General features: G+C 38.7%; 1 protein-coding gene across 1 annotated transcript; it reads right to left on the bottom strand.

The window, feature by feature from the left end:
- Positions 1–2948: 2948 nt before the first annotated feature.
- Positions 2949–5374, bottom strand: AGTR2 (angiotensin II receptor type 2). The gene is made up of 2 exons (XM_041740081.1): positions 5345–5374; positions 2949–4072 (listed from the first exon to the last, which is right to left on the bottom strand). The coding sequence occupies exon 2, from the start codon at positions 4035–4037 to the stop codon at positions 2949–2951; it is 1089 nt and encodes a 362-aa protein (XP_041596015.1). The 5' UTR covers positions 4038–4072; positions 5345–5374.
- Between the last annotated feature and the right edge of the window lie 11415 nt (positions 5375–16789).

Below are 16789 nucleotides of genomic sequence, written 5' to 3'. Positions count from 1 at the left end.
GGGATGGTTTAAGACCATCTCTGAAGTACGTGATTGGTAGCTTAAGATCCATATTTAAACTACTAAATACTGCTGTTAGGATTACTCAGATCAGCTGTCAGAGCCAAATTTAAAGATTAGTAGGGACTCATTTGTGCCTCAGTGTCCTCATTTATAAAATGAGGATAATTGAGTCATTGTGGGAATAAAATGGGATAATTCATATAAAATACATATAATAGTATAGAGCATATAATGTTCACCTAATAGTAGCTATTGTTGTTATTACTAAGTGGCTCTTGGGCTTGTGTAGGTGAGGTGAATAAAGAAGGACCCATAGAAAAAGGAAGGGGATTAGGTAATACCTGGAAATATGGTCAAATTAGAAGAATAGTTTCATTTGCCATCTGAGAAACTTACCTGAAACTTACATTTGCAAAGAGAAAAGAGGGCCTTTATACCTGTGTACATTTCTGCAGTCAGAGTTTGCATGCCCACCTTTTCAACTGACATTTCTCCTTAGTCCCGGAAAAGACCACTGTGGTCCAAGCTTCAGAGAACCACTCTAGGCTCAATACTGGCCTCCTATGGAAGTGGAAGCAGGCTTAACATCCCAAGAACTAGAGAAACAATTCTCTTTATTGAGGGAGCTCCTAGGGGAGGTGGAGCAATGTATTATAATTAGTATAATAAATATTATTGTGGTAAAGGAATTGACATGAGCAGAATGATAAAAGCTGAGTAGGTGTTCATTGATTAAATGAAGGATCCTGGGTGTGAGGATGATTAGAGGAATGTTCAAGAAGACAAAATTGTGTGAACAAAAGCAAAGGAGCCTGAAAGAACATTAGGCCTTAAAAAAGCAGTAGGTCTTTTTGTGACACTTGAACTTAGAGTATAAGAGAGAGAGAGAAAGCCAGGGAGTCTGGGAACAATCAGATCTCTTATGGTCTTGCTGATAGACAATCTGGACTTTCTTCTCATAATTAATAAGAAATTATGGTTGGAGACTCAAGAGATAGAGACTTAATACATAAAGAAGCCAGATAAGGAATGACAGGGACTGAAACTATAAAGTATCAGTAGGGATTTTAAGGAAGATACAACAAAAGGTAAGAATCTATACTTGGGAATAGTCGAATTTTTTTTAAAGTAAGTACAGGGTGATGGCGTGGCTTAGTCACTTAAGCATCCAACTCTTGGTTTCGACTCAGGTCATGATCTCAGGGTCTGAGATGGAGCCCTGAGTTGGGCTCCATGCTTAGCATGGAGTCTGCTTGGGAATTTCTCCCTCTCCCCCTGCCCCTCCTCCCCATTCTCTCTCTCTCAAATAAATAAATAAATATTTTTTAAAACAAAAGTAAGTACACATGATCGTTCAGTTAAACATTTTATTTATATGCAATGTTTTACAAAATTATTTAAAATATGAAGTCAGAGTCAGTTACACATTTAGCTATTTGTTTTGTTGATAATAATAGATTACATGAAATTAGACATTTCCCGGAATGTAGGGTGAGAGAATTCTTCATCTAGAGCCCTGGAACTGGCAGAAATACTAAGTCTTTGAAACTATTTCTACCTTAGAGGTCAGTATTGCTCTAGGATGGTCCTAGATAACCTGGTATAATGCGGGGCTGGCGCAAAATGAAATGTCTAACTTCTAAAATTAGAACTCACACTCTAAGTCAACTCTAGGTAACTCAATTTTAGCTACACGTCTGATGGGAGTTCTAACAGTGTGAAAAAGGAGATCTATGGACCAGCAATTGATTTAAGAGAGCGCCACAGAATCCTATAAAATGTGAAAGAAACAGAATCCATAGGTATTGGTTCAGACTACCCCATGGTCTCCACCTTCAAAGACACATTGCACTGCCCAGACAGGTAGATATTTTGTGCGTGTGTGACACCAAAGTTGTCATTTGCCAGATCTCTTTGTCTCCCTGGGTATCAAAACTCCATTCTGGCATAACTTTTTCCCATGCCAGTTAAAGGTTTATTACAAACTAAAGAGTTAAAGAAGCCCTCCAGATATTTTGGGAAGCAACCCAGAATCAAAGCATCAATAATAAAAGTCAAGTCAACTTCCTATATATCAAAGCACCAAAAGGTCAAGGATGTAAAAAGTGACCTTTACATTTTATAACACAACTAAACACAGTGTTTAGTTATTATTTTCAAAAAATTGTCAGAGAACATAGAAATCTTCAAACAATAGTTAAAATGGATAGAAAGCTCTAAAAAGTGTGTATTCAAAGTTTAATGAACACTCAAATATTTGTTAATCTCAAATCTATGTTATTATATATTTTGCTTCCTATAACTGTAAAAATAAGATAAATGTAGCACAGGTGATCTACTCTATATTCCTAGCCCTACTAGATATGTAGCTATATCTTAAATATCAACCTGTGCTCAAGTAAAATGTAAAAGGCTATTATTTATAATATTTTTAAAAGTAGAAGGCACATGCCTAAAGCCTGAATAGTCCAGTACCAATCTACGATAGTATACTTCGCTTAGAAATGCTCACGTTTCTTAGCATGATGTTTTGTAAATAATGCAATGAGTTAAAGAATTGGCCTTGGTTCAAGAGGAAAGCCTGATGAAAATGGATACAAAACCAATTTTAAAACAATTCAGCATCTGTCAAGGAGAAATCTGAAACCCCAAGTCACCATTCACAATTTGTTATTAATTATAGTTTGAGATAAATCCTCAGTGACTTCTAGGTTATGGTTATGCCTTCCCAACGACAGTCTAGTACCGATAAATTGAAGGAAATGGGCCATTCCTGAAAGTCACTGGAAAGCACTTCGAGTTACATTTGGTTTCCTGTTCTAGAAGAGTGAGAAAAGGTTACATTAAGGAAGAAACTCATTACTTGACTAAAGGCATTGAAAGATAATTCAAGGGGACCTCAAACCAAGTAGCTGAGGTTGCTAACATGCATCCCACTCTCATGTTTAAGACACAAAAGTCTCCATCTCTCTAAGGGAACTGCTTTTGCGGCACGACACACTCTCTCGCTTGCCTTGGAGCCAAGTAATTGGAACCCGAAACACACGGCGGAGCTTCTGTTGGAAGCGGTTACCAACAAAACAATACAGAAAGGGATTAATGCAGCTGTTGGTGAATCCCAGGAGGATGGCAAAAGGAAGTGCCAGGTCAATGACTGCTATAACTTCACAGCTATTAATGACACCCATCCAGGCCAGAGCATCCAAGAAGGTCAGAACATGGAAGGGAAGCCAGCAAATGATGAACGCCAGAACAACAGCAGCCGCCATCTTCAGGACTTGGTCACGAGTTATTCTGTTCTTCCCATAGCTGTTGGTCTTCAGTAAGTGTTTTCTGATGCCAAAATAGCATGTTGCTATGAATATCAAAGGGATAATAAAACCAAGGATATTTTTCATTAAGGCAATCCCAGCTGACCATTGGGCATATTTCTCAGGTGGGAAAGCCATAATGCAAGCATTCACTCCCAAATACTCAATGGTTCTGACATCTCGGAAATAGAATGTTGGCAATGAGGACAGACAGGCCATACACCAAACGAGGGGAACTATATAAGATGCTTGCCAGGGATTTCTTCTTTGAGACAGAAAAGGATAGATAACAGATTGGTACCTATCAACACTCATGCAGGTGATAAAAAAAATGCTAGCAAACATGTTCAGGGTCAGGAAAGAACCAAAAACTTTGCACATCACAGGTCCAAAGAGCCAGTCATATCTGTAAGAGTAATAGCTTGCCCAGAGAGGAAGAGTAGCCAAAAGCAGCAAGTCAGCCACAGCCAGGTTGAAGATGTAAATGCTGGAAACCTTTTTAGGACCCTTTTGACAACAGAACAGTGTAACCACAATAGTATTGACAAGAAATCCAATCACAAAAATAATATAGTAGAGGACAGGAATTGCATCTAAGTGCTTATCTGACGGCTTATGCGAGCAGTTAAAGGTAGACTCGTTGCCAATGATGTTCACAAGTCCAAAGTGAAGGCTGTTGGTAATGTTTTTGCTGATGGTGGCAAGGGTGATGTTGCTCTTCATATTGAAAGGTCAGTGGCTCCTAATTCTTATGCCTTCTGTGAAAATTTTTAAAAAAAGAGGGACTCTCAGAACACACACAGAGTGTAGGACATCATTAAATCATTAGCATTCTGAAAGTTTGTCAAAAGCAAAAAAAGGTGGGTAATTATAAAAAACACCAGGAAGCACATCCATGCCTTGTGAAGTAAGAGTGGATTTTGCTTCTCGAGGAAGAAAAGGGAATTTCCTCAACAGCACCAAGCACTTCAGCAACAGACTGAAAATTCTGAACAGAACTATATTTTGCCCATCATTTCTATCATATTTTCAAAAGGCTTAAAGAAAAATCAATAGTCCTAAAGGTTAGCCTGGACAAGCAATATGGGAAACAAATCAGAAGGAATCAAGAAATAAGAAAAGTTAATATTTCAAAAACACGTGAGTACATATCTCAGTCTGTATACTTTCTAGAAACCACACTGCTGCCTGCTCTTGCATAGAGAAATGCCTTATTCAAGTAACTAATTATGTACAAATCATTACAGCTGTGGAAAATATAAGTAACATAAGCTATGAAAAAAATAAGTGAGTGCACAAAAGACTGAAAGAGAATATGCAAAAGAAACATATTGAGATGGCGGGGTTAGGATTGGGTTTCACTAATTTAAAAAGAATTCCTTCACTTCTACTTTTCCATTGTTTTCACAATAATAATATCATTAAGAGGGAGCTATGGAGTAGGTACAGATTTCTAAAAGCCCCCTCTTCACATTTCAATAGAGACTATTAGTTTTCGATCTAGATGTTTAATCTGCTTAAAAAGAAATCCATTTTCTTTTTCAATTAGGAAAAGAACAAGACAAAATAGCCAAATCTGATTTAGAGGCAAATAGAAATAGTTTTGATTGCTCAATGAAAGAACTGAACATCAATGATGAATCATGAGATAATTGTATCATCTTTCCTTTGCTATCATTTCAGTTTTAACACAACAAAATAGGAACAGTGCTACATGGCTCTTAAATGTTATAATCCATGCTCAGGTTCTTGTGATACTGGGTTTTGTTGTGGTGGTGAGGTTTTTTTTTTTTTTTTTAGGAGCAACATTAAAACAAAAGAAAATTAGCTGAAGTAAACATAGTAAAGGAAAGGCTATTACTTGTGACAGTTTCAAAATACATACAAACTACTCAATGAAAACCAAAATCACCAAAGAATCTCCTAGTAAACAGCAAAGTTATCATTTTTGTCTAAAGCTCATTCTCTCATAATCTTAACCTAACAAAGTAACATGAAAGAATCTCAAATAAACTCACTTGAAGACTTACTGGTTGCTGGAGTTTAAAAGTTAGTTATCATAAATCAGCTTGCCTAGTTCCTAAGTGCACCCCTGTAAGAGAAACAGCAGTTAAAGAATTTAGGAGTTTTTGCAAAATACAGTGCTAAAATACAGGAGAAAGGGAAAGTTCATCCATAAAAAATATTTTCATTTAATGTATGTTCTACTCTCCAAATACAGTATGTAGAAATTGTGCAGACCTACCTTAAAAATTCAGGCTGAAGAATGCTTTTAATTCTGTGCTTATTCGTTCCCTTAGACTCGGGGACGTAATAGCACCAGATCTCTGGTTTCCTTCTTATATGTTCGGTCTGTCCACTGGGAGCCTTCAACCTACATAATTCTAGGGCTGACTTATGAACACTTGCCAGCTTTCCAGAGAGGTTTTTTTTTTTTTTTTTTGGCTGCAAAACATTAATCTGAAATTCTCACTGTCTCCAATCATAACAGCTCATTCAAATAAATCTCAAACAAAAAAAATGAAGTTTCCACAAATGTGTTAGAGAATTTTGAAATCAGTGGCTTACTTTAAAAGAAGAATATAATTATTTGCAGAATTTTCTCTTTCTTTTTTCCCTGATACTGGCATTCTAAGACGAGTTAAGGAGTGGAGAATAGGGAATTTATTCTAGTAGAAGAGCCTTTGTCCACCAACGGCTTCTACCACCTTCATTTCTTTTTGAGATTTTTTTTTTTTTACCTCTGTGCCTTAAAAAACAGTAGCGACTTTACTCGAAGTCTAAACTTTCTAAAACTTCTCCCTTGCTTCAAGCAATTTTTGTTGGCTCGTTGCTGGAGAGGTGGTGACAGAAGGGTTATAATTCTCATGTCTTCGAAAAGAGGTATTAGCAAATATAGTGCCTCCTTCCACAGGTCCCTGTCCTGTTTGCGGTTTAAACAGAGCTCACAAGGTGAAGAAGGGTCGGGCAACCACCAAAGCTCAGGTCAATGTTGATTTTTCTTTTTGTTGGCAGTGGGGCTGACCAACCTTACAATCAGTCCCATAGCAGCAAGAGTGACAAAAGAAAGAAAGATCTGAACAGGTGACAGTAGTGACACTAACAGCCAACAGTCAACTCTAAGTACCAGACACTGGTACTGAGTGCTTAATAATTTTAGAGGGACCCAGTAGAACGTACTAGTCTGTACATGGCCTCTAGGATACAACTACCTGGCTCCACAAGCTCAGCTATACCCACTTCCTTATCCTATGACCTTAGCCAAGTTACTTTCCTTCTCGGTGTTGTGGTTTTCTCATCTGAGAAATGGGGATGATGTTAATTACCCACATCTCAGAGTTATGAAAATTAAATGAGCTAATATACTGGAGAGGGGTTGTGGGGCTGGGGCCTCGCTTCCCCTCCGCTGCCCGCCCCCACCCTGGTCCCCATCCCTGGCGCCGTTTGTTTCAAAAGAATAATAAAAGGATTAAGAACTATAAAAAAATGTCAAATAAATAAATGAGCTAATAGACTGAAAGTGCCTGAAACCACGCTTCGCATACAGTAGATGCAATTATGAAATATTGTTATTACCTCCGCTTTCCAAATCAGGAAGCTAGGGCTCACAGAGTTTAAACGACTTTTCTGAGGTCACATAGCTATTAAATGAGGACATCTGAATTTTAACTGAGGCAATCGAAGGGCAGAGTCTGTGCCCTTAACCTCCACATTACAGGAGGGAACACTCGCTGCCCCTTTCCTCTCATTCTTTGTCCTGGCAAAAAGAAAACATGCAACATTTACAAAAAGCCACAGCCAATCATGCCTAAACTGTCACAAAAACACTAAAGATGGGGGAAAGAGTTTGCCATGTGGGAGAAAATATTTTTCTTAATTTTCTTCGCCATATTGCAGTCAATCCTGTAGCATATAGGACCAGAAAGAAGAGGTCACCCTTGCCTGAAAACTACGGTAGGATTCAAAGGTTTGCACACCACCATTTCGGTGATTCTTTTGGTTATACCGAGTTGGGGCATTGAGGAAATGTTCCTAAGATATATATACACCATTGTATTTCATTTCAAAATGTTTATTTCCTATGCTCTGGACAGATTCAGGTGGAGGCTCTGTCCAACTGATGGAGAACTGATGTCTGGGAAACGAATGAGCGGGCACATGTGGTTATCGGCAGGAGAGATGAAATGGGAACTGGTTTCGCTCTTTGTTTAAGCCTAGTTTCTCCCTCCATTCCTAATGTTTGTTTTTTGCCACATCCAGGGGAATTTTCCAGGCCAGAGCCTCCTGAGTGGTCACGATGGGTCAGATTCCCACCCTGCTCTATTTCTAGCCCCCTCTCATGCTGGTTGCGAAGAAACAGCCAGGAGGTAAGCTATAAACGCTTGAGAACAAACTGCAGGCTCGCCTCTGGGAGACCTAGCCTTGAACACCCCCGAGGAGCAAGGGACCTTGTCTAGAGCTTTTGTCCTTCATTACAGTAACTTCTGACGTAAATAAAGTTTAAAGAGGCACACATTTCCCAGAAGATTAAAGAACATTTACTCTGCTTCCTCATAATTTTAGAAGCAAAAATTTTCACAAGTCAAAGAAAAACTTTGTAACTGCAGGGAATTAAGGAAAAAGTTTTTTAAAAAAGGAATAACAATAATATTGACACCACTTGAAGCAAGAAATACAGCATATTATTGATTCAGCAAAGTACTCCAAGTTAAGCCAACAATGTAAATACACTTGAGAGTCAAATAAATGTCAGCCATAGGAAGCAGTACAACACAAAAAAATTCACTCTCCTGAGGACAGGGGGGTAATTTTTCTGCTGGAAGATTGATTTTAAAAGCCTCAGGTCATTTGAATAAATTATGCAGCTCTTCAGGGCAAGTGCAGCTTGGCTAGCAGAGTTCAACAATGGTAAATCACTTTAATTTTTTTTCTGGTGAACACCTATTATTTATCATGAGATTACTTAACAGTAAAATTTAAATGATCAGGTTTAAAAAAAATGTTCCTGAGAGGATTTTCTCCTCTGTGAGAAGGATACAGGGTTCAGAAAAAAATCTTATTTGTCCCTCTCACCCCCACTCAGACACACAGATGAGGCTTTGCAAGAAAACAGGAATTATTAAATGCAAAAATCAGAATATAATGCCCTGATTATAAAGGCAAGGATTAGAGGTGCAGATCACAGAATAATAAAATGTGTGTGGGCTTCTTTTTCAGTTTAAGTTTTTCAGTGTCATTTTAATTTTCCCCCACGCCAGCCACCTGGGTCCCTATCCAGACCAATAGCATTTCCACTTCTCCCAAGTTTCATAAAGCACAAGCATGGGCGCATGTACACACATACTTAACACCACTCTTTCAGTTCACTTACCCATATGGAAGCCTTACCTTAATTGCCATGTATTTTCCCAAACCTGGGTATCCCTGAAAGGAGGATAGTTAGGAAGATTGAAACGTCTTTTTAAATTCTCTTTGTGCATTTCTTTAGTTTCCAATATAATGAGAACAAGAACATCAGGATGAAAGCAAGTCAAAAAGAGCTAACAATCAGATTATTCATTTTGCAGAAACCAGCCTCAAAATTCAGTAAAATGGCCAATATGAGTGATTATTTACATCAAATTAACTGCTTAGGCGTCATATAGAGAGTAATTGAGAGGGATATTAAATCAGTTAACAGAGTGGAATCCATGTGGTGAAATGAGTAGATGTCTGATTCAGTACATTCCTGAGACCAGTTGTTTCCAGCTGAATCTGGTCCCAAGAACATAAGGAGAAGGAAGAGTTCCAACTTCCCTTTGCCCCGAAGGCATCTACAGGCCTGAGCATCACATTCAGCCCAGGATCTCACAGAAGGCACCTGAGTTCTACCAAATAGCATCTCAGTGCTGTGTAACCCAATTGGTAGAAAAATAGAAAATTGATAATTGTCCTTATTTTTGGTTCATGTTCATTTAATTGATCTGGCATTTGCTCCTACTTATCGGACTCAATTGATTATGTAGGGTATATGTCACTCCAAAATGTGCCACTTTGGCATTAAGGATTATTTTGAGCTAGAGACAATTGAGCAGAAACAGATATAAGAAAAACTCTCTGCCCTCCCCCATTTGCCTGAAAACAGGATATGAATTTATAAATGTGTCTTTCTTTTCCTTACTCCTGAAAGACAGAACTCTTAATGACCAGCAGAGAGCTCTAGACTCTTATCAGCTCAGAGATGGACACCAAGAGGAATCTACATAACAAAACTTTTACTAAATAATTCCTATCTTCTATTAGTTTCCTCCATATATTTACCTTCCTACAGTTTGCAACTCTAAAACCCTAACCCCCTTTTTTTTGTCTCTTCTCTATAAATCTGAAGTTCTTTTATTAAGATGCTATATAACCCCAAGTTCTGAAACACCACTTTGAGTTACCCATCACTGAGGTTATTTTCCATGTGTATGCATAATGCACATGTTAATAAACTGACTCTATTTAACAAATCTTTGTCAATTAATTTCACACTGCCAGTTACTGGACCTAAGAGGACAGAGGAATTTTGTCCCTTCTTACAATTAGCTTATGTAAACTATCCAAAATGGCCAGTTAATTAAATGTATCAAATCAACCAGTTGTCTTAGCAATATTTGAACACCACTGTTAGGTAATGAGGATGTTTTGGGAGAAATGTCAGATTGGATCTCTCATTAGGCAGTGGGTCAACAAATCATTAATTCTAGAGTGAGGTCCTTAGGCTTGAGGTCCAGAATAAGAACTTCTCAAATAGCCCAGGCTTTCAGCAATTGACTCATGCCAACAAAATTCTCACAAAACTGGGGGCGCCCAGTTGGTTAAGCATCTGGCACTTGATTTAGGCTCAGGTCATGACCTCAGGGTCATGAGATCAAGCCCTGCATAGAGCTCTGTGCTCAGCACAGAGTCTGCTTCAGATTCTCCTCATCCTCCCTCTCCTTTGGTTCCTCCCACCACTCATGCTCTCTCTGTCTCTAAAATAATAAATAAATAAATAAATAAATAAATAAATAAATAAATAAATAAAGTCTTTAAAAGAATTCTCAAAAATCTGATATACCACCTTGACTGCTACTGTATTATTTTATAATTGGGATATACTACTTTTCAGTGACCATAAGCTGTGTTCCTTATTTAAAGCATCCTCTCCAACTCCTTCCCAATATCAATAGAGGAAATCTGGATTGGTGACTCTGTGGTCAGGCCAGGAAAACTGGTAACTGGGAGCATATTTCACTTCAGCTCTGGGAAATTCTATAGCACAGATAATCATTCTAGAAGCCAGATTGATGAATCTCCCAAATCATTCTCTCCACTAGTTTTGCCTCTCTGATCCCTAATTTCTAGTTGCCACGCAATTTTGTTGATACTTTATTTTACTGATGAAGCTATAGTCAAGTCCCTGCTCCAAGCAGCCTAGAAGCTTTTGTTTGATTAGTTCAAATAAGACTCTCAAACTCTTAAAGTTGGAGAATGGGGGTGGGGAAAAGTAATGCTTCATTGTTTGTGTCTACAACAAAGAGAGAGGGAAAGGGGCAAATAACATCTCTCCAAAACTAGCGTAAGTTCAGAGAAAATAATAAAAGCAAATGGTTATTTGGCTTTGTTTGAGGGACTCATCTGCTCAGCCTCTTCCTGAGGCCCCTAAAAAGACAGAAAAATAACAACACATTGTACAGCTTTGTTTATTTGTTTACTTATTTATTTTACAGGGAGAGTGCACATGCACACAAGTAGGGGGAGGGGCAGAGGGGGAGAGAGAGGGATAGAGAATCTGAAGCAAATTCTGCACTGAGCATGGAGCCAGATGCAGGGCTTGGTCTCACAAACCAGAGATCATGACTTGAGCTGAAACCAAGAGTTGAAGGCTTAACCAACTGAGCCACCCAGGCACTCCTATACAGTTTTGGATATATTTTGCTTTGGAAGTATAAAACAATTTAAGATTAGAAGATAGAGCAAAATGACAGGAGTCATTTTGAGGGTGAGATTCTTGAAGGATTATAGGGTCTTTACTCCAAGGAACTGAAAAACAGGACACTCATCACTGGGAATTCTGAGACTTCTTGAGATTTTAGATATTGATCCTATCAATATTTGGATTCACGGTGTTCAATACAAATTGGTAAAACCTACAACCAAAAGAATTTTTACTGTAAATAATTTGCAATGTGTCCCCACAGAAAATAGTTCATGTTCAGATATCTGGAAGTTGATACAATTCCATATAATTATGTTGTATCTTATTTCACTATTAACACAACTGTTTCATATTGGTCCTATTTTACATTGGTCTCCCAATCAAAATTATTCACCTTTTCAGAAAATTGAGATATAATTCACATGCCATAAAATGTATCTGTTTAAAATGTATAATTCAGTGGTCTTTAGCATATTCACAAAGTTGTACAACTATCACCACTATATAAGTAGAGAATATTTTCATTACCTCTAAAAGAAACCTAATACCCATTAGCAGCCACTCTCCTTCCCCTCCTCTCCCAGGCTCTATTGTCCTCTTATTTTAAGCTTAAAAGATGAACTGTAGGGGCGCCTGGGTGGCTCAGTTGGTTAAGTGTCTGCCTTTGGCTCAGGTCACGATCCAAGGGTCCTGGGATCGAGCCTCCTTGTGGGGCAGTCTGCTGGACAGGGAGCCTGCTTCTCCTTCTCCCTCTGCCTGCTGCTCTGCATGCTTGTGCTCTCGCTTTCTCTTTCTCTTTCTCTCTCTCTTTCATTCTCTGTCAAATAAATAAATAAATCTTTAAAAAAAAAAAGATGAACTGTAGCCTCGAAATTCCACAAGAGATTGTCTAGAGAAAAAGATAACCAGTCAAAACATAAATGAATGAATTTTAAGAACAACACTGCATACTATTTTCATTCTGCTTTACTTATTTTCAATGGCATGAATCTGTGGCCCTGCAGACTGCAGGAAACTAAACACTCATTCAGCGAACATTTAGTACCGTTAGTATAAGACTACTTCCCCCCAACTGTATACATTCTTGTTGAGCTATTTGTACTGAACTCCCAGTTAGGTTTCTTTGGCGTTAATGCAAAAAATAAATGTCATATAAATAGCCTCTAGGGTTGATTCTATCTGAAGGTCCCCAACCTCTTTGTGAAGAGAAGCCACTTTTCATTTCCCCAGACGTGAAGTCTCCAGGGGTTGTTAGGGGGGTGCTGACATCAAAGACTGTGAACAGAGGAGGGAGCGGGGACCAGGCATTATGCTGGGCACTCAACAAGTGTGTCATAGGAACCTCTCAACAATCCTGACAGTCCTCATCCTCATTTTGTAAACAAGGAGAGGAGAAATTCAGACACTGAAGCACACTGAGGTTAAAGAACTTGCCCAAGATCAAGCAGCTTGTAAAGTATAAAACTCAGGCTCAAACCCCAGCCATGATTTTCACTACACCCTTCTGGTAAATAGGAGGCACAAGATGAATCAACTTCCCCAATTCCAGAGGGACTTCTAAGCATTCTGGGAATTTCTGGGTTAAAGTCAATCAGAAAAATGCTTTTAAAATTATCAGGATAACTCAGGAAATGAGAATAATTGATAAATATGACATACTCAGAGCAAATCTCACAGGTAAATGTTGTAAAGAGATTTTTCTTTACCAACTCCTAACTCAAAAGAATGTCTGTAGCTAAGACAGAATCAATAAAGTGAAAAAAGCCTGAATTGCAACAGTTTAGGGCTTTGTTTACATAATTTAATTGCCTATACAAATCTTTCTGGAGTACTAAGAAAGCTTTCTAAAGTCATCTAAAACTATATATGTATATAAAATAAAATGACAATGAATACATAACCTATCCTACACTTTCAAAATTAATGTATTTTTTTCCATCAGATTGTAAATTTCTATTTTTTCCCTTGACATTTTGCCAAATACTTTGAGAAGCTCCAGGCACTCCTACATAAGACTTAGGATAATAGAGTTAAAAAAAAAAAAGTGAGTTCTATTATGTAACCAGCTAGCTAACCTTATCTATACTGCCTTCCCACTGTGCAAGACAGCAAACTCCAGGCAGCACAGAACAGTAGAGGAGACAGGTGAAGGGGATCCAAGCTCATTGCTCCAGTTGTTAAAAAGTAAATCTTTGAGAATAATTCATTGATTTGGGCCAGTGAGTTAATTATGGCAGTTCTGTGCTTGTTTGGAGGTTCGAGCTTGGAAACTACAGAAGAGAATGGTCCTCCTGTCTCTGGGAAAGAAGTATATGGAAAACGAAAGAATAGAAGGATGGCTTTAACAGCCATTTGGACCAAAACCAGTCAGTACTGGAAAAGTTGGATTCAACATTTTACAATGCTAACCCTCTGGGTGCTCATGTAGGATACTGTTGACAATTATCTACATCATCTTTAGAGCCTGAGCTTCACTGAGACACTCGTTTTTTTCAATAAACATTTTCTCAAGGCCTACCATGAACCAGGCCTTGGGCCAGGTGTTGAAAATACGGAGATAAATAAAATGTGCCTGCTAGTTTCCAGGAGATTCCAGTCTAATTTATTTCAAAGAAATAAACTTTTTATAACAATTCTTTCTTTCTTTGACTTTGTAAATATAAGCAAGCCTTAGGGGCAATTCTTACGATAAGGAGAGGGGAGTGAAAGCAGAATCTTTCAGAATCTACTGTAGACTGGTGGCTGTCAGAAGACTCATACTGGTAATATATTGTCAATTTGTCAGTCTCACCCTCTCTCTCTCTCCCCCCACCCCATCTGTCACATCCCCTTCCTTCTCACAGCCCTTCCTCTCCCCCTCTCATTTCTCTTCCAGCAATTCATTTTTGCATTTTGCCCTTGTTACCGTTTTTATAGCTTGCATTGAGCAGACAGAAATGAAAAATATATTTTTCCGCATGTTATATATTCAGAGAAAGAGGCATGCCATGGCCATCACTGGTCTCAGGGACCAGACAGTTTAGATGATTAGATAAACAACACAGTGATCAAGACTTATTGTCACAGAGACAGACCTAGAAGGAACAGTATATTTGTGCTACAGGTTTATAGGAACTTAGGTTATAGTACCACTCCAAAGGGATCTAAGCAACTGCTGATGGCTCTATGTTAACAGATTAAAGATAAAATAAAGAAGGTTTTGAAATATGTGACACCAAACATACTTCTAATGATTTGGGGGCACTTGGGTGGCTCAATAGTTGAGTGTCTGCCTTTGGCTCAGATAATGATCTCGGGGTCCTGGGATCGAGTCCCACATTAGGCTCCCCACAGGAGCCTGCTTCTCCCTCTGCCTACGTCTCTGCCTCCCTTTCTGTGTCTCTCATGAATAAAAAAATAAAATCTTAAAAACAAAAAAGATTCTGAGGGGGTGCCTGGGTAGCTCAGTTGGTTAACCATCTGTCTTCAGCTCCGGTCATGACCCCGAAGTCCCAGGATCAGCCCCACATTGAGCTCCCTGCTCAGCGGGAAAGTCTGCTTCTCTCTCTGCCCCTCACCCTGGTCATTCTCTCTCACTCTCTCTCAGTGTCTCTCAAATAAATAAATAAAATATTTTTTTAAAAAATCAAGATTTTAGTATACCATGGTCTAGTCTCACCCATATTTAGTCATAGAGCACACCAGCTAAAAATGCAAGCCCTGGACTCAGATGCACCTAAGTTTTGGTCCTTGTTCTACTATTTGCTAGCAGTGTGACCTTAGAGAAGTTACTTCACATCTCTGAGTTCCAGTTTCTTTGTCAAGGTTATTGTAAGGATTAAATGAGACAAGGCATAATAAAGCACTTAGTATGGTGCCTGGAATATAGTATATTCAATGAATTGTTTCCATTTGGATTAAACCACGATTATTACTTGTCAAAAGGAAGTAAGCTAAATAAATCAGTCGTGCACTAGACTATTCTGTTGTTGCTTTATACCAAAACAAGATAAATGTAGTTTTGTATCAGATCCATTGCAGCATAAATAAAATATTCTCTGGAGAGCAAATGGCTCCTGTTCACATCTCTACAGATATAAAATAGGAAGAAGAGCAGTACGTCCTCACAGGTAATTATGAATTGTGCGAAATAATGTATGTAGACAGTACACAGAGCAGGCACCAAATAAGTGGTAGCATTGAAGCACATTGTTGCTATTATTGCTGTTGTTGTTATGATGCTTCGAATTAATAACAAGTATTATTAATTAAATCTGATCATTATTATTAACAATTACCTAAAACTGTCAAAACAGCTCTAACCCCACTCTGACTTCTAAGCAAAGTTATGGACTAAAGTGTAGCTTAGCAGGGCACCTGGGTGGCTCAGCCAGTAAAGTGTCTGCCTTTGGCTCAAGGTCCTGGGATAGAGCCCCATGTCAGGCTCCCTGCTCAGTGGGGAGTCTGCTTCTCCCTCTCTGCTCTGCCCTGCTTGGCTCCTACTCTCTTTCTCTCTCTCAAATAAATAAATAAAATCTTTTTAAAAAAGTGTGACTTAGCACAGACTAATGAGTTTAGAATGAAAGACACAGCTTATGTAGACTATATGTAATCATTAAATAATGTCAATCCTCTGTTCGAGCATAAGGAGTGTCTTCTCCTCTCAACATGGCTTACAAGGCCTTATATGATGTAAACTGCATCCATCCTCCAACCCAATTACATACCACCATCACCACTACTCCTAAGACCTCAGTTCCTACCTTCCTACCTCTTTCTTCCAGTTTGTGCCACTCCAGTCACACTAGCTTCCATGTTATGCCCCCTGTTCCCCAAGCACACTGGGCTGTCAAGGCCTTCACAAATGCTCTCCCCGTCTGATTCTCTTCCCCCAGCTAACCATGTGACCTACTTTCTCACATCTTTTTAGATCTCTGCTCAAATGTCATCTTGCTAACAAGGCTTCCCCATCCCTTTCTAACTTAAATACCCCCATATCCTGCTCTATGTTACACCATAGCCATTATCACCATCTAATATGACATTCACACACACTCACACGCACACACACTCACACATGCACACATGCACACACGCACACCACAGAATCACATTTTGTTTACTGACTTTCTTCTCAGATAAAAAAGTAATCTCTGTTAACAGGAATTTTGCCTCTAGTTCACTGATGTGTCTTTAGGTCTCAGAGCCAAATTTGACACAAAATAGAAGCTCGATAAATATTTGTTGAATGAACGACTGTCACTTAAACAAATTTGTCCTTTAATCAGAAGAGCTCTTTGTTAGGTTGAAACAAAGAACCAGATGGAAAATTCTCGTATCAGTTACATCTAGATTTCTGACAACTCTCTATTCAAAAATGTATCCCGAATATGGATTTCATGAAACTGGTATGGATCTAAAGAGTTCTTTCCTGGGGATGCCTGGGTGGCTCAGTGGTTGAGCACCTGCCTTCAGCTCAGAGTATGATCTCAGAATCTGGGATCAAGTCCCACATCGAGCTCCCTGCAAGGAGCCTGCTTCTCCCTCTGCCTGT

The sequence above is a fragment of the Vulpes lagopus genome, chromosome X, assembly GCF_018345385.1.
Source record: "Vulpes lagopus strain Blue_001 chromosome X, ASM1834538v1, whole genome shotgun sequence".
NCBI classification, from domain to species: Eukaryota; Metazoa; Chordata; class Mammalia; order Carnivora; family Canidae; genus Vulpes; species Vulpes lagopus.
The sequence above is the reverse complement of the archived record's forward strand: the minus strand, read 5'-3'. Positions and strand labels throughout refer to the sequence as shown.

Excerpts from the sequence above, each read along its gene's own strand:
- AGTR2 (XM_041740081.1), bottom strand. The coding sequence starts at position 4,037 with ATGAAGAGCAACATCACCCTTGCCACCATCAGCAAAAACATTACCAAC.